We start from the raw sequence: 22,363 nt of genomic DNA on the forward strand, positions 1-22,363 counted from the left end.
ATTCTGATTCTGATTTTAGTTTTTGAAAACAGAGTGATGGACTTCATAATTTGCACTGGATATAATCGTAAAAAAGTTTCTGAAGTATTGGGGCGACATTTCGGTGAAAGCTGCACAACTTTAGCACATATGCTTATTGTCATCTGGGTTAATCAGGCATGATGGGACTGAATCTTTGTGCAAAGTTTGGTGATTTTTCATGAATGGGAAGTAGAATTTCCTAGGAAGAAGATGAAGACTGGCGAAAACAAAAGGGTCCCTGGCCTCTAATAATAATAATAATAATAATAATAATAAAAGAACAAACGCATTCAGTATTGCAAACTGTTTATTTGTAGGAAATGAAAAGTGTGCCATTCAGTGACGGGGGGAATAAGAGGAATAAGAGGAGGAATAGGAGGAGGAAGAGAAGGAGGAAGAGGAGGGCGGGGGTGTCGGGGGACGGTCAATGTCTTTGGTCCATACTCTGGTGGAGGGGACGTCAATGAATCGGTGGGAGACAAGAAAAAGGCACTTGAGTTTACAGTTTGTCTCAGAAGATTCGTGTTGAGAAGAAGAAGAAAGACACGAGGTCTGAACGGAAAAAAAAGAAGGAAAAAAAGAAGGAAAGAAAGAACTAGATGCTTTAACCTCCGTGATGCCTGCTATGAATATCACATACAAAATGCCCTGTGAGAGCACAGACGTGTACGTACGGCTACATACATGTATATACAGTGAGGAATCAGAAAGTAAAGTGGAAGGAGAAAGAGAAAGAGAGGATGAGAAGAGAAGAAGAAGTGTTGGATTTATCCCCTTTGGAATATTTTTGTTTTTTTTACAGGACAGAAAACAAAACAAAGGCAGCAACTTTTTTTTTTTACTTGTTTCTCTCTATAAAACAGGACGAACTCGTTTCTTTGGCGATAAACTAAATGTTCCTAACGTTTACAGGAATGTAAAAACAAAAAGTTAAAGAAGTGAGACGAGATGAGAGAGAGACCAAAAAACAAAACAAAAAACAAAACAGAAACGTCGGCGACTCGTCCTGCAGCTTCGATCAGATCAGATCGAACTCGTCGACTCGTTGGTTGTTTAAAAAAAAAAAAAAAAAAAAAGAAAGAAAAAATCCCAACGACTTCAGTCAATAATAAAAATATGTCACCGACGCCGAGAGAAACAGTTCGACCAGTTTTGTTTTCTTACCGAGAGTCAGAGGAGAAGACTGAAGCCACACACACACACACACACCGTTTCCTCTAAAACTATAATAATTGATTAGTCAATTACTTCATTGGCAAAACTGATGCTTCGTTTTCCGGTTCAACTGTTAACGGTGAACGTTTGTTTCCCTTTTGTTTCCCCCTCCGATATAAAAACTCTTTGCCTCTTTGGGGTTTTTTCTCTGTTTTATACCTGAAAAATAAAATAAAAAATAAAACAAAACATAAACTGAAGAACTGAGCATTAAATCTTTGTTAGTTACAGTTGAGGAATAATAATAATCCCGTTTTATTACCTGAGGTTTCTTGTTAATTAACTCGATACAGATGAAAAATAATTAAAGCAATTTGATCGTAACACAACAAATGAGGTCAAATATGAACCGATAATAAACTTGGACATCACTGTGTTACATTTTATTTCCTCTTCCTTCCTGTTTGGAAACACAATCCTGCCTGTTTTTTTGTTTTTTTTTAATCCCTGAAGATTTTTATCTTGTAAAACTGTTTAGATAAAATGTAAATTTCACCTGTGTGATGTGTGTGTGTGAGGGGTTTTTCTTTTCATTAGGTCATTTCACTCCAGTTTCACACTCAAAACTGGTGAAATTTACTATTTATCTAAGATGTTTTCAGTGTTTTTTTTTAGTTTTGTAGGAGAAAAAACTTCTAGGATGAGGATTATTAGTCTGAACTTCTCGTTTCCCACTCATTACGTTTCGGCTTCGATCTTCTCATGTGACTCTGAGCAAAAAAAACCAAACAGGGAATCTGCTCCGTTAATGTGTTAACCATCACACATGTTGAACAAAAACTGCAAACTGCAAACGAGGTCTCCACAATATTCAACAATATAATTCATTCATGAATTCATCTCATCTCATCTTGAACAAACAAAAAAAAAATCTTCTTATGATCAGAAGTTCAAACAAACGGGAGAACGAACTCTTTAAATTCATTTCATTTTCCTTAAATTTCAGTTTTCCGAGGGAAGACGACACGTGAAGAAAAATGCAGCAATAATGTAACAACCGCTTTAACTTTTAACTTTTTTTTAACTCTACAGCTTCAGCTCCGCCTGCCGAGTCGGAGAAGAGGAAACAGGCCGAGAGTCCAGAAGATCAGCGATGAGGTATCATTCACCAGCTCCTTCGATTATCGATCGATCGATTCTACTCGCGCAGCTGGGATCAGAGTGAGTTTATATATAAAAAAGGTGTGCGTGTAGGGGAGAGGAGGGGAGTTAAGAGTCGATCTTGCACCTTATTCTCACATATTTAATGTTGATTCACGTCTGCTCGACCACTCGTACCGTCCGCCTGGAGCCGAGACATCCATGATTCTTAGAAAAAGGCAAATGTGAAGTCTCCGTCTCTGTGACTAAAGGCAAAGCACGTCATTAATACGCCATTCATGTGCATATAAACAACAACGACAAGAACAACTAAAAACAAACTCCACCTGGATAAATGTTGAGAACTAAACTATAAACAGAAAAAAAATAAAATTCCTTTGCTGAGAGTTTCAACACGTTTTGTCTTTTTTATGTTTCTCTCTACAAAAAAAAAAGAAAAAAAAAGGTAATGAGCCCTCTCTTCGTTAGAAAATAACCGAGAACAACAAACAGCACACGTGACGACGCCGTCGGCCGGAGGAAGGGCGAAACATCACGGCCTTAAAGAGTGGAAAAAAAGAAAGAAAAAAGGAAAAGTTAGACTTCTTTGTGGGGAGAAAAACGATGGTTAACGCTCCCGTCCTGCATCAAGACCGGAAACAAAGGGAAACCTCATGAAACCACTTTTTTTGTTTAGTTTTTTTTTTTTTTTTTTACACTTTTTGGTTTTGTATGAGGAGATTAAAGTGTTAATTAGTGAAATGTTGTAAAATTACAGCATTTAAAGAAGAAGAAGAAGACATTCACAGACAGGAGCGTTAACCGTCCTCTCCGACTCTAGAGCACTTTCCCAAAAATGCTGCAAACTTCTCCTTTTTTTTGTTTTGTTTTTTGTTGAGAGCAACTTCTACCGTTCCTCTAGCGTTAACGAGTTCCCTACAGTTTGTAGCAGCCATATGAAAAGCTCGGGATTACAGTTTGATATGTTTCATTTCTTTCTTTTTTTTTTTTAAGTCTTTTTTTTATTTTTTATTTTTTTAAACCTTGCAAAGATTAACGATAGTCTGTAGTGTTGATTGCATTTCTAAACTCTCCTGATGACGAAAGATCCCTGTTCACGCTAGAAACTACTTTTTGTTTTTTTCGTTATTATTATTATTTTTTTGTTGTACTTTCACTACGATTTTCCACGGTGAAGGCATTGAAATGGTTCTGGGAGATCAAAAGAAAAAAAAAAAAAAGAAGATTTGAGGTGCAAATCAGAGAGCTGACATATAAGCCACAGCAAAAATAGAAAGTACTAAGAGTTCAACTTCAATAGTGCACAAAATTGTTGCAGAAAAAGTTCTGTCAGTTTCTGGCAGAAGTTAACAACAGAGACTGACGATAGCATAGCAATGGGATCTCTTATAGAGGAGGAGGAGGAGGAAGAGGGGGGAGGAGGAGGGAGGGAGGGGCTGTTACTTTAACCTGTGGGGGGAGGAAGGAGGGAGGGAGAGGAAGGAAGAGCGATTACAGAAGAGTGAGAGCTTTTCAAGTCTGAAGGATGAATGGATGTCGGATGCAGAGAGGCGGCGGCGGCACTAACAGCTCAACTGATGGAAATATGTAAACTTGTCTTCTATTCTTCATTGAGAGGAGTTAACGGGAGGAGGAGGAGGAGGAAGAGTGCAGGGTGAGGAGGGGGGGAGGAGGTGGAGGTGGGGGGTTCGGGGGTTCGGGGTTAGTAAGATGGGATTGGATTGAACGACGAGGGGGTTTTCCAGCGTCAAGGGCAGTGCGTCGTCCGCGGCGACCGCTGCGGCAGCCCGTTGTGCGCCGCCGGTCGGTCCTGGTGGTGGGAGGAGGAGGAGGAGGAGTGGGAGTGGGAGTGGGAGGGGCCTCTCGAGTTGGTGTTGGTGTTGTTGTTGTTGGAGTGCTGCTGCTGCTGCTGCTGCTGCTGCGAGGTTTGACCGTGACCGTGACCGTGACCATGGCCGCCGCCGTCTCCATGGTAACGGTGGTTGGAGCGACCGGCGCCGTAGGAGCCGCCGTTGTACCGCGGACGGTCCGAGTGGAAACCCTGACCCTGGAACGTACGACGGTTTCCCTGGAAAATCTGGAGGGAGGAGGAGAAGAAAGAGGAGAAGGAGAAAGGAGGATAAGAAGGAAGGAGGAGGAAAAAGAGAAGGAGGAGAAGGAGAAGAACAAGAAGAAGAAGAATAAAGATGAGGGTAAGGAGGAGAAGGAAAATGAGAAGGAAAAGAAGAAGAGAAGGATAAAACAAAAGAAGGAAAAGGGAAAAAAGGAGTAGGAGAAGTAGAAGGAGGAGGAGAAGAACAAGAGAAGGAAAAAGGAGGGGGAGAAGAAGGAGGATAAGAAAGAAGAAGAAAAGAATGAGGAGAAAACAAGAGGAGGAGAAGGAGGTGGAAAAGGAGGAGGGAGAGAAGGAAAAATGAGGAGAAGAAAAGGAGGAGAAAGAGAGGAAGGAGAAGAAGAAGGATGAGGAGAAGAAGAGAAGGAGAAAACAAAAGAAGGTGAAAGAAAAGGAGAAAGAAAATGAAGGAGAACGGAAAAAAGGAGTAGGAGAAGTAGAAGGAGGATAAGAAGAGAAGGAAAAAGGAGGAGGGGGAGAAGGAGGATAAGACGGAAGAAGAAAACAAGGAGGAGAAAACAAAAGGAGGAGAAAACAGACAGAGAAGGAGAAGAAGAAGAGAAGGAGGAGAAAATGAAAGAAGGTGAAGGAAAAAGGAGGAGGATGAGGAGTAGATTGAAAAGGAGATGGATAAGAACAGGAGAAGGAAAAGGACAAAGAGGAGAAGGAGAAGAAAAGGAGAAAATGAAAGAAGGTGAAGGAAAAGGAGGAGAAAATGGAGAAAGAGATGAAGAAGAAGGAGGGAAAGGAGAAAGGAGGAGAAGGAGGAGAGAGTGAGTCAGTGTTTAAAGGATAAAGGACAACGATCATTATGTTTTATGTGTGTGAAGCCGGTCGGCATCGAACCTGTTTGGTTGGGGGGGGGCGGGAGTCACTGGGGGGGCTCTGGGTCTGGGCGGGAGGGGCCGTTTCCATGACGCCGGGGCTGGTGACGGACGAGGACGTGGAGCTGCAGCGGGAACGGTTAGAGTACCCGGTACGAGGATGGTAAACTGGAGGAGAAACGACACAACGAACAGGATCAATATCATTATTATTATCAATATACAGGATCAATATCACTATTATTATCAATATACAGGATCAATATTAGTATTATTATCAATATACAGGATCAATATTAGTATTATTATTATCAATATACAGGATCAATATTAGTATTATTATTATCAATATACAGGATCAATATTAGTATTATTATTATCAATATACAGGATCAATATTAGTATTATTATTATCAATATACAGGATCAATATCATTATTATCATCAATATACAGGATCAATATCACTATTATTATAATACAGGATCAATATCACTAGTATTATTATAATACAGGATCAATATCACTATTATTATCAATATACAGGATCAATATCACTATTATTATCAATATACAGGATCAATATCACTATTATTATAATACAGGATCAATATCATCATTATTATCAATATACAGGATCAATATCACTATTATTATCAATATACAGGATCAATATCACTATTATTATAATACAGGATCAATATCACTATTATTATCAATATACAGGATCAATATCACTATTATTATCAATATACAGGATCAATATCACTATTATTATAATACAGGATCAATATCACTATTATTATTATAATACAGGATCAATATTAGTATTATCAATATACAGGATCAATATCACTATTAGTATAATACAGGATCAATATCACTATTATTATTATAATACAGGATCAATATCACTATTATTATTATAATACAGGATCAATATTAGTATTATCAATATACAGGATCAATATCATTATTATTATCAATATACAGGATCAATATCACTATTATTATTATAATACAGGATCAATATCACTATTATTATTATAATACAGGATCAATATCATTATAATTATCAATATACAGGATCAATATCACTATTATTATCAATATACAGGATCAATATCACTATTATTATAATACAGGATCAATATCACTATTATTATCAATATACAGGATCAATATCACTATTATTATCAATATACAGGATCAATATCACTATTATTATAATACAGGATCAATATCACTATTATTATTATAATACAGGATCAATATTAGTATTATCAATATACAGGATCAATATCACTATTAGTATAATACAGGATCAATATCACTATTATTATTATAATACAGGATCAATATCACTATTATTATTATAATACAGGATCAATATTAGTATTATCAATATACAGGATCAATATCATTATTATTATCAATATACAGGATCAATATCACTATTATTATTATAATACAGGATCAATATCACTATTATTATTATAATACAGGATCAATATCATTATAATTATCAATATACAGGATCAATATCACTATTATTATCAATATACAGGATCAATATCACTATAATTACAGATTTATAACATTAGTTCCATAACAACGGAGAGTAAACCAGAGTTTCAAAGTGTCGCGTCACCGTGACCAGAGAGGAAAACAAACTGAGACGACTGAAAGCTCCAGGTGTTGTCATGACATTTATAAAATCACATTACTGTTTATTGTTGTTCACACAATTAATTAATTAATCAATCAATCAATTGACCTAATCAATAAACCTGGTGACAGAATAGACAGAGACTGAGAGGACGGTGACAAAGACACGACAGCAAAGGAAACTCGACATTGAGAAAAAAAAATGCGTTGAATTAAAAGCGAAAACAGTGAGAAACTAACGACTCAACTAATAAAAAGTTAAATTAAAGTAAAATCCCGTTGTTTCTGAGCCCAGTTGAAGTTTGAATTTAATTTAAATCACACCTTGAATCCACCAAACTGGTCAAATAAACAATATTTGTATACCGTACATTTATTGATTTATATTTTGCACCTGATTTTTAAACCATTACAGTGATTAGTAAATAAAGTTAACTTTTGGATTGGATTGGACTTTATTGTCCCGAAGGGAAATTTGTTTTGGGCTCGGAGCCACTGCATACACAAGACAATACATACGAGACATCCATACAAAATACTTTCACACCTTTAACACGCATTCAAAACAGTGAAGGGTGCTTCCACACTATTACTATTTTGATTATTGTACAATTGAATAACTTTTCCCCAACTATTTTTCCCCCAAATTGAATTTAATGAAATTTGAAGTTTGAATTTAAAACACATGGGGAAATATTCTAAATGTACCGGTATTTGACTATTGTACTGTATATTTGCTTTTTTTAAATTTATGTCAACAGCCAGATGGGGTCTGGCTGTTGAAAAGACACTGATGAAACAACAAAGAGCCCAGAAAACAACACAAACATCCCACTTTCAAATAAACACACTTTGAGTGACCCCAGGCTGCTGTTCATCAGCCTTCAGTCACATTTAAACACTCATTATCTGGATTTGGTAATCGAGAAAAGTACGGCGATATCGGACCGTATAAGTTTTGCTTTCACTGTTGTCATGCATGCGCTCTTCTCTGTGTGTGTGTGTGAATGCCAATAAGAAACAGCGCTATGCGGAGATGAATGAACGGATGACATGCGGCGGTGGTGTATTTGTGACAAAACCCCCCCCCCCCAAAAAAAACGGCCCGCCACTCCTAAATGAATGTAGAGGAAACACTGTGTATATATATAATATTTCAACTTCTCCCTCCGTGGTTTGTAGCCTATATATCTATGGTCGCACTCGCAGCCTTTTGCTCCGCCATTGTTTTATCAGTGAAGAAGTGTGAACATGCGTCAGGCGCTAACGACGTGATAACGTCATACTGTAATTACAGGAGCCCCAGGTGATCAGTGCTAATGAGCTCGCGTTTCACAACTTCAACAGGCTGAAAAAAGTCTTGAATCTGGATTGAAAACTATGTTTTCAGGCAAACACATTTACCAAAAATAATGCTTATTACAGGTTGGAATATTTAGAGCTGCCCTAATATTCGTTCGAATATCACTTTTTTTTAAATATTCGAATTATATTCGAATAACGAAGTTCGATGTCAAAGCCCTACAGTACATTAGTGAAATTGTGAATATTTCCCCATGTGTTTCAAATTCAAACTTAAAGGTTGAATATGTAGAATATTTATTAAAAGCTATATTTTTTCAAAAATAATACATCCATGGGGCCTTTAGAGGGGTACAGAATGAAAGTATTGCTTTTCCATAAAAAAATTTTTTTTAGTCTGAATTATTATTTTTAATTTTTTTGACGGGCTCGACAACTGACTTTCTGTCAACGTTCTGTTTACATTCGTACCTGCCTGTAGCCGACATGTGGCTCAGTTCTCCGCTGTTTTCCTGCCTCCTCCCGGTCATATGCGTTTGTTTCCAACCAAGCCTTTTTAATAATCAATCGGTGGATCAATGGATTATCATATACTTGTTAGGATGGGTGTATTTGTGTAGTCTTATCTGTCATAACGTTTATCGTCGCGGACTTTCGGTGCCACGGAGCTCCTTTTTTTTTTTTTTTTTCAACTTGACGAGAGCAGTGACAGCGGAGGCTCTGAGCAGCAGCAGAGAGCCTCCACTGTCCCTCTAACAAGCTACAAGTCATTTATTATGCTGTTAATGACGGTAAAAATGAAACACAAGGTAAATATCCTGCTTAGCTCTCCTCCTCTGCTGTCCTCTGATCAGAGCGGAGTCCCTAGCAACGGCCCGTTTTACCTAGCAACGGTCTGGCAATCGACTGCTGGAATTCTTTTTCTGTTGTTTTTCTTGTAATTCTACATAGTCAACCTTTAAAATTTCATTAAATTCAGTAGTTGGGGAAAGGTTTTTCAGTTGTAGAATATTCAAAAGTTAACTTTATTTACTAATCACTGTTATGGTTTAAAAATTAGGTGCAAAATAAATCAATAGATCTATATATACTGCATTATAATGTAGTTTATTTGACCAGTTTGAATTTATTTTAAATCACATTTTGTTCCTGAAGTCCCCCCTGAATCCACCCAACTACTGGGATCAGAATAATCCAGTTTTTTTGGAGCAAAGTTTTCCCGATCCTACTGAAAAGTTTTGAACAACACAAATTGATGGTTTGATCCAGATGAAAACCAAGACTGGATTACGTGACAGGTTCATGAGGGGTTAAAAGGTCTGATCTGACGCCGCTGGTTTCTGTGGTCACATTCACATTCACTTCTGGTAACCTGCTGCTGACGGATAAATTTAGCGTCGCTGTGGTCGGAGTGTGTGAACTTCCTTCTCTCTTAAAAGTCTCTAAGTCACGTGACATCATCTGAAAACTGACCGTGTCACATACGAGTCGACCTTTAACCAGCAGCCGTTTTAACTTGTTTCTTCTCTCGCTGGGCCTGTGTTTGATACCAGGAACTCTGAGGCGATGAGATTTGAGATTCTCTCTCTCTTTTCTCCACATGTGTCATTGATCGCCGACAGGAAACGGTTCATCTGAGGGATTTGAAGGAGTTCGAGGTTTTTCCTCAGAGGACAGATGATCCTGTTCTCGTGGGCTCCTGCTGCTCTTCAGTAAAGTCACATCAACTCTCGGCCAGTTTCATCTAATTAGTGGGTTTGTGTTATTGTTGTTGTTGTTGATAATAAAGTTTAAAATGTCACAATTCATAACCAACTGATCCTCAGAGTCTGAGCGACTCCATGTGTGAAGTGTTTGAAGTCTTGTTGTTTGTTTTTATAGCTGCTACTTTTCCTGTGTTTGGTTTCAAATGGATAAAAAAAACTATAAAACATTTTTTCAAACAGATCAGCAGCGTTTATTAAACTTATATATTTTGAATTATGTATCTTTATTGTTCGTTGGCACGGCCTGAAACAACCTCAAGCTTAATTTAAAGGTGGAGGCTGAATTGAGTCATTGTACAATAGTTATTATCTGATTATTCTGATGACTAGTCGACTATCAAAACAGTCATTAGTTGCAGCTCTGCTCATTAACGGACTAAAAACTACAGTGTGACGCTGTTTTACTTTAATATACGGCGATGAACCGACCAGATCACAGATGATCAGCACTGATATCAATTGATTATTGATGGTTCATCAGTCCAAGTTTCTGTTAGTAAATGTTTTACAGGACTCATTTCGCACACACAGACGATCAGTGTTTAAATGTTCTTATTTTGTCTTTTATCAGGTTTTTAGTCGTCTCTGTATCATGGACACTGATAATGTGCAGCAGTGGCAGAGTCTAATATGAACTCCTCTACAGGGACAATGAAGCGCCAACTTTATTGTGATGAGAGTTTCTTTACTGAACAATCTCACATTGGGCTTTTTAGTAAACCTTTAATTTACAGGCCGTTTATTATATGAAATAGCCAAGAAATAACAATAAATTGCCTAGTAATGTCAAGAAATAACAATAAATTGCATAGTAATGTCAAGAAATAACAATAAATTGCGCAGTAAATGCCAAGAAATAGCCTATAAATAACGGCCGATTTCATAGTAATGTCATGTTTTTCATAAAGGCAAAAAGACTACACATGCTTTTCATGCTTTAAATTTTTTTGGGAAAGGCCAACATTTTTCCAGTCCTTGCAGTTATTAGACCGTTATTTCTACACAATCAATCATTATTTCTTGGCGATATTTCTCAACATTATTATGAAACTGGCCGTTGTTTCTAGACATTATGGCACCAATTAATTGTTATTTCTTGGCATTATCACGTAATTAACGGCCTGTAAATTAAAGGTTACAAAAGACACATCTTGATCTTGTTTTAGTGTGTAATAGAGGGAACTTCCAGCCTGTAATAATGAATGCACTTCAGCCTGATCCTGTATTTTGGGATGGATGAGGGTGTCGAGTGTTATTTTGGATTAACTCAAAAGGGCACGGGGAGTTTTTTTTTTTAATTAAAAAGGTAATAAAAAGGAGGTTGAAGTACCTGATCCAAATGATGAGATGCTCGTCTTCAGCGGTTCGAGATCGAATGTGAATCTCACAGCTTTCCCCAGGTCCTCGTCGTATTTACGTTCACTCACAAAGTGCTGCAAAAAACAAAAAAAAAAGACAAAGAAAGAAGAAGATAACCGATTATAATCGCCACATTTCCTCCAAGATACAACTCTATATCTTAACTATATTTTCTACATAAACTAACCTTGATGTCTGCACGTAGTTCAGTCAGCTGCTCCTCGGACATCGACGCTGACTGGTCCGTGAGTCGTCTGAGCTCCTCCGCTCTCTTCTGTCGGGCGTCTAAGATCACCACTGAAACAACACAAAACATCAGATTTAACAGACATTTAGTTTTAGTTTCAATGTGAAACCAATAAAAAAAAAGACTTTTGACCTTTTAGTGTTTCACAGTGAAACAACAAGAACTATAACATTATCCGTTTCTGCTCTTTAAAACCTCTCTCATGATCTAAATTGCCCCTGACGAGGCCGGAAACTAACAATTACTTTGATTACTAATTGATCCGCTGCTCTTTTTCTTGATTACTGTGATTTTTGAGACGGAGAAGCAGCAAATCCTGTTATTTGAGTGAATCTTTTGATTAATAAATGAAGCGTTTAATCAGCTATCAGAATAATTGGGAGATTATTTTTACTGTCAAATCAAATAATCACCTAATTGATTCATTGTTTAAGCCACATCTGTTTCAACAACAGTCTTTTAAAACAAGAGATGTGTAATTCAAAGGGATAGTTCAACATTTTGGCGAATTGGCCCATTATAACCCCTATAGTCATAGCAGTAGGTTTGTTACCTTTAATTGTTGGTGCAAGCTGTTTTTAGAACGGTGGAGCAGAGCCGCAAGATGCTCAGAGCTACGCTACGGAGGCTCATGGGATTTCTTGGTTTCCCTCATCAAACTCATCAAATACACAATCCAACAACTCCACAACGCTCTGGCGGACAAGTTGTGACCTGCACATTCACCACGCTATGAGATAACAGAACGTTACAAGACAGAGTTGTTTTAGAGGTAAATACAGAGACTGCTTGATGAAAAACTGTCCCTGAAGACAACACGCATCAGCGGTTTTGCATGAATTTACCTCTAAAACAACTCTGTCTGGTAACGTTCTGTTATTATCTCATAGCGTGGTGAATGTGCAGGTCACAACTTGTCCACCAGAGTGTTTTGGAGTTGTTGGATTGTGTATTTGATGAGTTTGATGAGGGAAACCAAGAAATCCCATGAGCCTCCGTAGTGTAGCTCTGAGCAGCTCACGGCTCTGCTCCGCCGTTCTAAAAATAGCTTGCACCGACAATTAAAGGTAACAAACCTACTGCTATGACTATAGGGATTATGGCAATGGGCCAATTTGCCAAAATGTTGAACTATCCCTTTAAAATGAATAAATCCTCAGATCTGTGAAGCTGCAGGTGAAAATTTGTTGCATTTATTCACTTAAATTTACTGTAAATGATAATTTAATGTAAGATATTGATTGATCTTAGCTCTAATTTTATGTTTTTCTCAGTTGTGTAATGATTTTCCAGGCGGCCCCGAGAGGTTTCACTTCTCCTCCGAGAGCTCAGGTGTGGTGTTGTGAAGCGAGCTGTGCAAAGTGCAGCAGCTGAGTCAGCCACAGGTAAACACGGGTCAAAGATAAAAACACAGACAACGTCGTCATCGTCATCACCATCATCACACTAAACACAACTCAGTCAAATTAACTCTTAATACTGTATCAAGACTATTTTTTCTTTTGATCTTCAGGAGGAAGAAAGAAAAAACTAAAAATCGTTGGAGAGTCGCTGCGTCTCTTCATCGTCTACAAAAATAAAAAGACGTGTGAAAAAGCTGTGAATCTACACAGAAGATTTTTTTTGTCTTTTGATCTAAAACATGTTCGTTTCATGTTTCGGCTTCGTCTCCGTCTCGTCTCTTGTGGATGAACAGCAGATATAAGAGACGCCAGAAATAACCACTGGATGAAAAACAAAAAGAGAAAAGGTTTCATGTTCAGTCCTCCTTTGAGATGGACATTTTTATTTTTTATTTTAATGACATAATTTCATGTGTGAGGATTAGTTCTCAGTTTTTTTTAGCTTTACAGCTGCATTTTTTAATGATTTCGACTCTTTACTTTAACAAAACCAGCCACGAGGAGGAGGAGGAGACGTCACCTCGGACATTATGAAGCTGTGACTTCAGAGACAATAAAAAGCTAAAAATAAACATCAATTAAATGCTAATGAAGCGTGAGCGATACCTCTACATGTAGTATATACACTATATGATCTCATAAACACCCTGTGTCTGTTTTGCATCATCAGATACTTCACTTCCCTCTCGGACGGACGTCGTCTCTGGCTGCACGTCCAGCTGTTACACATCTGTCTTTTCTGTCCCTGTGTCCTGTCCACCAGTATTTTAACATTTATATACACATAGGATTATCCTCAGTGTGTATATACTATATATACGTATATACTGTGAACTTTGACAGGTGACGAGTGTGTTTTTGAGGCTCAGCTTTCCCACATGTGCACAGATGTTTGTACATTAAAAAGAAAACAAAAAAAATGACAAATTACACTTCAAATTGTGAATCAGTGTAAATTTGCTTTGTACCGTAACTATTTGCTCTCTTCTTTGAGCACTTTTAAACTGTGAATACTTTTAAATCCAGGTTAAAAACAATGTGCTTACAGCTGAGCTCTTTTTAAGAACTTTAAACATTACCTATTTTCTTTTCTCTCTCTAGTTTTTCAATCTTCTTTGCTCTTGCTTTTAACTCTACTGTACGTTTCAACATTGAAGACTTTCATGTTTGCTGACGCCTTTCATTAACTGCACTGTAATATTATTCTGTTATTTTATATCTTTTTTTTTTTTTTTTTTACACACTATGTCTTAGTTGTTCCATCTCCCTTTCTGTTTTACTTCTTTTTATACCCGTTTTAATTCTTTCTCTTGTCTGTTTTTAAATAATGTTAGCTTTTTATGTTCTCATTTTGCTAATATGTACAGCACCTTGAGTTGTCTTGATGCGGGGAAATGTGCTGTACGAATAAACTTGCCTTGCCTATGTTTAATATTTACAATTTAAAAAAAAATTGTTTGTTTTTACGCTATTTTATGCTGTTCTTTTTAAATGTTTTGTCTTTATGTAAAGCACATTGAGTTGCCTTGGTATGAAATGCGCTACATAAATAAAGATGTCTTGCCTTATTGACTCGGGTCTCTGCAGTGAGTTTTTAATGGTTTAAGTCGACATCGAGCCAGGAGGAAACAGAGTTGTTGCTTCATCTCTGTGTGTCACTGTTAGTCAGATTAACTACAGAGGTGATTTCTGAGAGATTTTTCTCTCTGTACTATTTTTTATTTGATGTGTTTATTGTCAGTTCAAAAGGAATAATCCTGATCCTTCCTCAGACAGGAAGAAGCCGAACAGGAAGTCTCTGCTCTTCTGTGTGTGTGAAAGTCACAACAACACAATCACAGACGGTAAGAAGAAAAACTGTGATGTGTGACACTGATTTAATGCACAAATTAATTAATTAACTGAGAGCAGATTCGTTCAATAATGTAAATAAATAATAATGCGCAGGACAATCTACAGAACTGGTTATGTGGCGGCTTCGGCTTCGGGGATGAATAGGGAGCATTATTACATCCTGGACCGGACTGAGAAATTCAGGGAACATCTTTTTTTGTTTAGTTATACAAATGTCATAAATTGAAAACATGTGGAGCGAGGCTGTTTATCAGTAACATCTTCTCCTCTGGGAGAGAGAGAGAAAGAGATGGTGGAAATAAAAAAAACAAAAAGGAAAACCTGTTGGTGAAGCAGAGGAAGAGGAGGCTGGTTGAGGAGGTGGAGGTGGGAAACTCTTGATGAAATTTGGCTTTTTTTTCCTGTTTTTTTGTTGTTTTCTTTTTGTAATTGTCTCAAGAAGTTACTAGAGTTTCTTCACTTCCCTCTCAATTCCCAACACACACACCTCGCACAAAGACAACATTGATTCCCCCTTGACACCTGACACTATTCACTTTTTCCAGGCCCCCGGATCACACACTCAAACACACACACACACACACACACAGCTCAGAGAGAGAGAGGACAGGATAACAGAGAGTGGCCTACTTGCACAAATATGCAGTCTTGCTCTGTCATGTTACACTCACACACACACACACACACATTCACACAGTGTGGTATGCCTCAGCCTCAGGTATATATCAGGACCCCCAGGGCAACAACAACTGCAGGTTTTTAAAGAAACTGGGACTCGCTCTGCCACAACAATCTCTTCCTCCTCCTCCTCTTCTGCTGCTCTTTTCTTTTTTCTCTCTCTCTTCCTTCTTCTGCCTCTCTGGAAGCGATTTAGGTCAGATTCTCCAGCCCTCGAGTCAGGTGACCACATTATACGAGGAAGGACCAGCGGCTCGTAGATAGATAGCAGCAGGCTGGTGTGTGTGTGTGTGTGTGTGTGTGTGTGTGTGTGTGTGTGTGTGTGTGTGTGTGTGTGTGTGTGTGTGTGTGTGTGTAGTACTACTTACTGGCCTCTGCTTTCACTTTATCCATCTCTCCCAGTAGAGTCACTTCTCTGTCCATTAGACTAGAAAGAGAAAAAAAAACAGAAAAGAGAGAAAAAGGGTCATTTGTCTCGCCTTGCTCTGACAGATCAGGAGGAGAAATGTTGTTGTTGCTCCCTGACTTTCTGCACTGAGATTGTTACAGAACAACATTAAACAACAAAGAGGCGGTTGCATCAGCATCACTGTGGGATCAGAGATGCAGCAGCAGCAGAGTGACGATGCAAAACAACAAGTGGAATAGAGTCGGTGCAAATGTTACAGCAAGCAGCACAGCAGGTTACACAACAACACTGTGGTATTACCGTAGATGACCATTTAGTAGCCCGGGCGTTTAATAATATGCTAAATCGACTTGGAGCCGAGGCGTTTATAAGAACTAGGCGCGTATTTATTTGCAACAGGCTACAATTTATTTTTGCAATGACCAGCACCAGACCATTATGCAAAGAACAAGTAGGTCACCATAGCACCACTGGAATTAAACTACGAAACTACTTTTTCCCCCAACACATCTCTGTGTTACCGCAACACAGGGAGCTGATCAGATCAGTGTTATGAACGATAACGGGAAGGGGGGGGTCGATCGCGGTTATTTCACCACTGTACATTAGCGCATTTATCTACAGTATTTGTCTTTGTCTATTAGCCGTCCAGCGCGACCTGTCCCACTAGTGCACCTGTGTTTGTCTGTCCGTGTGTGTGTGTGTGTCAGCCTGCATGCAAGAGAGAGCGAGAGGAGAGTCAGCCCGACTGACAGAGGTGAGAGGCGGTGAAACGGCGTTAAAAAAAAACGTTTTGTTTTCTGTGCAAGACTACGGTAAACACTTAATCGCCCGGGTGTTTAATTAAACCGGCGTTTATTATGCCAAATGAGGTCGGACCCCGGCGGCCATTAGAGCACAGGCGCGTATTTGCACGTGGGCGACTATTTGGTAATCTACGGTATTATGATTATTATTAAAGTACATTATAGCACAGGTCGGGTTTCCTACAGGAGCTGCTGCTGAGATAAAGAGTCAAAAAGCTGAAGGGAGAATTAAATTATGCAGAGAAAAACGGAGCCATTAGTTTGAGCTAGTTTCACTTAAAGCAGATATCAGTGGAATGTTTTTGTTAATATAAGTCCTAAATAGTCCTATTTTCCGTCAGCAATCACTTACATGAAGTATTTCAGCCTAAACACGAGTCTCTCCGTCACTCTGCTCTGCTGTAACCCGAGGAGAAAATTTTCCTTGTGGGATACAAGTGTTATCCAATGAGGAGAGAGAACGGCATGAAGGGCTGTGTGTGCAGCCAAGGGATGCGCGTGAATGTGGTGACGTAGCACGAGGACCAATTGATGCCTGACAAGGGCGGGGGCTGCTAACTCATGGTGCGTTCAAAGAAACTCGTACTTTGTGTTTTTCCTTCCTGTGAAGTCATACCAGTTCGATCTGGTACGAGTTCACGGGTCGGAAGTTACGAGTGGCCGTTATAGGGAACTTTCACAGACAACAGGATGGTAAAAACACGAGCTACGGGTTACCTGGAACGCTACCAAGTCGTAGTTGTGACTTGAAGCTGTAACTTACGGTTTCAAAAGCCTGCCTTGAACGCAGCATTAGCCGAAACGGCCGTGAAGCTGATATCTGCTTTAAAGACGTAAAGTAAAAGGTAAAGTCTCTCTGTGGAGCCGCTGACAAACTGTAGGAATATGGAGCAACGGGGCTCACGGACACACAGCTTAACATCCACAGACCGAAGGAGGAGGAGGAGAAGCAGCAAAGGAAGGAGGAGAAGGAGAAGAAGAGGACAGAGGAGGAAGGGAAAGGAGGAGTAGCATGGAGAAGAAGGAGACCGAGACAAAGAAGACAGAAGGAGAAGTAGAAGGAGATGTAGGAAGAGAGGAAAGAGAAGATGGAGGAGATTTTTTTTACAATCACACTCTATTTACCAATCACAGGACATTATCAGCTGTTCCTTCTACCCAACTACAGACTTATCTATTTATTTAAAACCCACACCATAAACAGATGAAGAAGGAGAGGACAAAGAACAGAGAAGGAGAAGGAGACAAAAAAGACAGGAGAAGAAGGAGACAGAAGGAGAAAAAGAAGATGGAGGAGGAGAATGAGAAGAAGGAGGAGACAAAGAAGACAGAGAAAGAGAAGTAGAAGGAGATGGAGAAGAAGATGGAGACAGAAGAAAGAGAAGATGGAGGAGGAGAAAAAGGAGACAGTGGAGAAGAAAGAGAAGACGGAGAATGAGAAGGAGAAAAAGGAGACAAAAAAGACGGAGAAGGAGAAGAAGGAGACAAAGAAGACAGAAGGAGATGAAGGAGACAAAGAGGACAGAAAGAGACGGATAAAAAGAAGAAGAGGAAGAAGAAGGAGACAAAAGAGAAGATGGAGGAGGAGGAGAAGGAGACGGATAAAAAGAAGAAAAAGGAGACAAAGAAGGAGACGAAGGAGACTATCAATACTGTTATTATAAAGAAGACGTCCGATGACTGGAGCCGATTGATGATGATCCAGTTTATCTAACGACTCGGTCCCTTCGGCCTCTGAGTTGATTTGAAACAATAATAAACGCTGAGTCATCACTAGCTGCGTTTCCATTACAGATTTTCGCAAAATAAAAGCGATATTTCTGAAACTTCGAAAAAGTGCAATTGCCATTTGCGGGTGTTTCCATTGAAAGGTGTTTTGAGAATGAGCCGTAATGCGTCTCGCGTTTCTATGGTGACGGCACAGCGATCTCAGCTGCCGACAGCTGTTGCTGTTATTGTTTTTAACAAAGACGAAAACAGCGCTTGATTACTGAAAGGCAAAGCCCGTGTGGCGCTGGCAGCGGCCACAAATAAGGACGCACTCACACGGGCCAGTTGTTCCGCACCGTGCTGAAGCTCTAATGCCCCCTCCTCTCTCCCCCGCTGGCCCGCACTCACACCACCTCCAACCCAAGCCTGCAAGCACGGTTTCCTCCGTTGATATAGAGGGACTATTTGTTTACCAACACGGCGGATGTGCGCTTTAACCTGACTGCAGAAAGAACGGAGCCTTTTAACACCAGCTGTGATGAGGCGCTGACAACAAGGTGGTTGTGTGTGTCCACACACCCATACTGGTTTATGTGACTTAAGGTGACATTTCGGCGCAGGAGGGAGTGGGAGCGTGGATGCGAGCCACATTTCCTTCAACCATGCACGAAAAAGGGGAATGATAAAGGTTTTTCTAATTTAATGAGAAACAATGCCCAGGTCAGCAATGCATGACAAAAAACATGTGGTTCATTTGTCCGCTCAAGTTACATAAATCAACACAGCGTGGACACACACAACTCCGCTGACGCCGGTGACGTGTAGAAAAGCGAAAAAAGTGTTTCCATTACACTTTTGCGATACACGTTTGTATCGATACGTCTCAAAAACCACCTCATGAGAGCGTAAAAACTTGTTTGCGATATTTGAGAGTTTTTTCGAAATGTAGGTGTTTCCATTACCAGTTTTTAATTTCGATATTTAGGTTTTGCGCATTTCAAGGGGTAATGGAAACGCACCTAATGTCTCAGAGCCGTGGAGTTAAATCCATCTTTACTCACTCAGGTGTGTAAATAAACTAATTAAAATCTTATCAGTTATTGATGGAAAGAAAAAGTTACTATGCATCCGTTAAATACATTTAAAAAAAAGATAATAATAATAATATCTGACAGCTACGACCTCGTTAGACAGAAACTGACCAGCAGGTGCGTGGGGGTTGAAGGAAGTATGCAGGTATTTAACGTCGCCCTCGGGCTCTTTTCTCTTTTTTCCCCTTCCCTCTTTAAACAAATACAAACACCATGAAAAAACCTCCAAGGACGCAGAGGCTGGATGAACACGATACATGATTTACTGTCGCCACGGCAACGACACAGCTGTACGAGGCGGTGTCAGGTGTGGCGAACAGGACGGCGTGCCTCCAGGTGAGGTATTTATTAGCAGCAGCAGGTTTATAAATCAAGGAGGAAGTGGTTTTAAACTCCTTTTGCCCTGCAGGTGGTTCTCGATATTAAACGCCACCGAGGAGCGGAATCAGGCTACTTACGTCGGTAATTAAATCGTACAAATGTGTTGGACAGGTGGCCGCGTGCCATCTGCAGCAACGGGACGACGCCCTCGATGAGCTCCGCGTCACTGATTCAACACAACGTCGTACGGCTCATTGAGGGAGAATCAGAAGCTCAGAGAGTCGATAATGAAAATCCAATAATGCTTATTACACACTAGGGCTGTGGTTAAAAAAAAAACCCGATATGGCCAAATATCATGATGTTGTCTTTGCTGATAGATGCATCGGTGCAGATGCTACTGTATCGATACGAGGGCTGGGACGGTAACCCTTTCTCCTGATTCGATTCTTTTACGATTTTTTGGGTGCCGATTTGATTTACACTCTCTTTTCAAAAGCCTGGACTGTAGGGATGTGACTCTTGCTGTGCGTTCACACCAAGTTCGATCACGCTGGTCATTGGGAGCAGAAATACAAAAAAAAGAGAAAAAAAAAGGCAGCCGACGGACATCTCTATTCTGACAGGTTGCCGCCGAACCGCGTCATAGCTAATTACCCTAAAGTTAAAGCAGAAGTGAGTGATATATTTGTGTTAATATAAGTCTTAAATAGTTATATCTTCCGACAGCAATCACTTACATAGAGTGTTTGGACTGAAACACGGGTCTCTCAGTCCCTCTGCTCTGCTCTGAGCCGAAGAGAAAACATTTATCGTATCCTACAGTTTTTATCCAATGAGGAGAGAGAACGGCATGCAGGGCTGTGTGTGCAGCCAAGGGACGCCGTGAATGTGGTGACGTAGGGACGAGGACTGTTATGGTGCGTTCAAGGAAACTCGTATTTTTCCGACCGTGAAGTGGTACCAGTTCGATCTGGTACGAGTTCACCGGTCGGAAGTTACGAGTGGCCGTTATAGTGACTTTCACCGGTAAAACAGGTCGGAAAAACACGAGTGGGTTGCCTGAAACGCTACAAAGTCGTAAGTTGTGACTTGAAGCTGTAATTTACGATTTCAAAAGCCTGCCTGGAACGCAGCATTAGCGAAAACGACCGGACCACTCACTTCTGCTTTAACCGTGGCTCAACTTCTCATCTGGTGACGCTTTGGAAGCTTTGGACGCTCAGTGTCGCTTGGCTCTCATTGAAAATTCGATGGGCCATGTAGGCCATACAAACCACGAAAACCTGCTGCTCAAAATGAATTGCCCCCTGTGGGATTAATAAAGTTGTTTTGAATTTGAATTGAAAATGAATTGACTTCCGGCGTTTTGACGCTTTGGAAGCTTTTGGTGTGAACGCACAGTTAGTGTCTCAACTAGATTCAAAATCAATTCTCACATGCACATAGATGTGCGGCGCTGCTAAAAGACAAGAAAAGAAAAAAAAATGGACGGCGCTCCGCTCTCCTGCTGGTTCACCTGCAGCGCCACTGTCTCTCTCTTCAGCCTGGTGTTTGGCTGCACTTTGTATGAAATGAGCTCAAAATGTGAAGCTCTAACCTCCGTCTGAGGCTGAACAGCTGATCGAAAAAAAAGTTGTAACTCTAAAATTAAAAAAAAGAAAGAAAAGAGGCTGGAGTCGTGTGTGTCAGTCAATAAATGTTTTGTCTTTTGTCATCAAAAGTCATTTGTCAGCGTTGATTTTGTTTTTGTTTACAAGAGAACAACTGTACAGATGTTGAGGTGTCACGACTAAAGCAAAATATAATGACCTGAAAATGACAGCCAACACAAAAACCTCTTTTTCTCAAGATATTCGTGCCAAATGGCTTTTTGGGCTAAACCAACCTATATTCAACCACCAATTTCTCATGACTGGAACGAGATAGAAACACACAGGTTTTTTTTTAGCTGGAAAGTAGAGACTGTATTCTTTCATTTGATGGTTTGAATGTGTATGTAGGAATAGTACATAATATATGGTGGGTCTAAGAAAATCAGTCAAAAAGCTGGAAAATGCCTGGCAAGCTGGAGGTATCTGAGCTCGCTCCAACGCTTGTGTACGGAAGCCTGTGAGGGCGCACGGAGAGACGGAGGAAACGTTAATAAAACAAATTGAATCGATTCATAAACTTCAAAAATCAGAGGATAAGAATCGCAATTCTTACATGAATCGTTTTTTACCCCCCGACCCCTAATCAATACGTCATAAAATGCTCTGTTTTACAAAAGGAAACCTCACGTACAGTAACAGCAGCATAGACACAAACAGCACAAACATAAAAACTGTATCCGCCGCCGGGAAAAAGCTGAAAGCACCAGGAAGTTGGGAGTTGGACATGAGTCATGATGCAATATGCAAGTTAATTCGGTGCAGGACACGGTCATTATTCAAAATCAACGTGCATCAGGATACACATCGTAATCATAAGGTTG

General features: G+C 39.7%; 1 protein-coding gene across 2 annotated transcripts in view; it reads right to left on the reverse strand.

Annotated features, from left to right (window-relative positions):
• Positions 1-342: 342 nt before the first annotated feature.
• spats2 (spermatogenesis associated serine rich 2) overlaps positions 343-22,363 on the reverse strand; it is a 38,153-nt gene continuing 16,132 nt past the window's right edge. For both annotated transcript variants that reach the window (XM_083974905.1, XM_083974906.1), the window contains exons 9-13: positions 15,919-15,977; positions 11,556-11,665; positions 11,340-11,442; positions 5,297-5,442; positions 343-4,414 (exon numbers count right to left, since the gene is read on the reverse strand). In XM_083974905.1, coding sequence (XP_083831031.1) covers positions 4,085-4,414; positions 5,297-5,442; positions 11,340-11,442; positions 11,556-11,665; positions 15,919-15,977 — 748 coding nt within the window. In that variant the 3' untranslated portion in view covers positions 343-4,084. The remainder of the gene's footprint in view (positions 4,415-5,296; positions 5,443-11,339; positions 11,443-11,555; positions 11,666-15,918; positions 15,978-22,363) is intronic.

The sequence above is a fragment of the Trachurus trachurus genome, assembly GCF_905171665.1.
Source record: "Trachurus trachurus genome assembly, chromosome: 7".
Taxonomy (NCBI): Eukaryota; Metazoa; Chordata; class Actinopteri; order Carangiformes; family Carangidae; genus Trachurus; species Trachurus trachurus.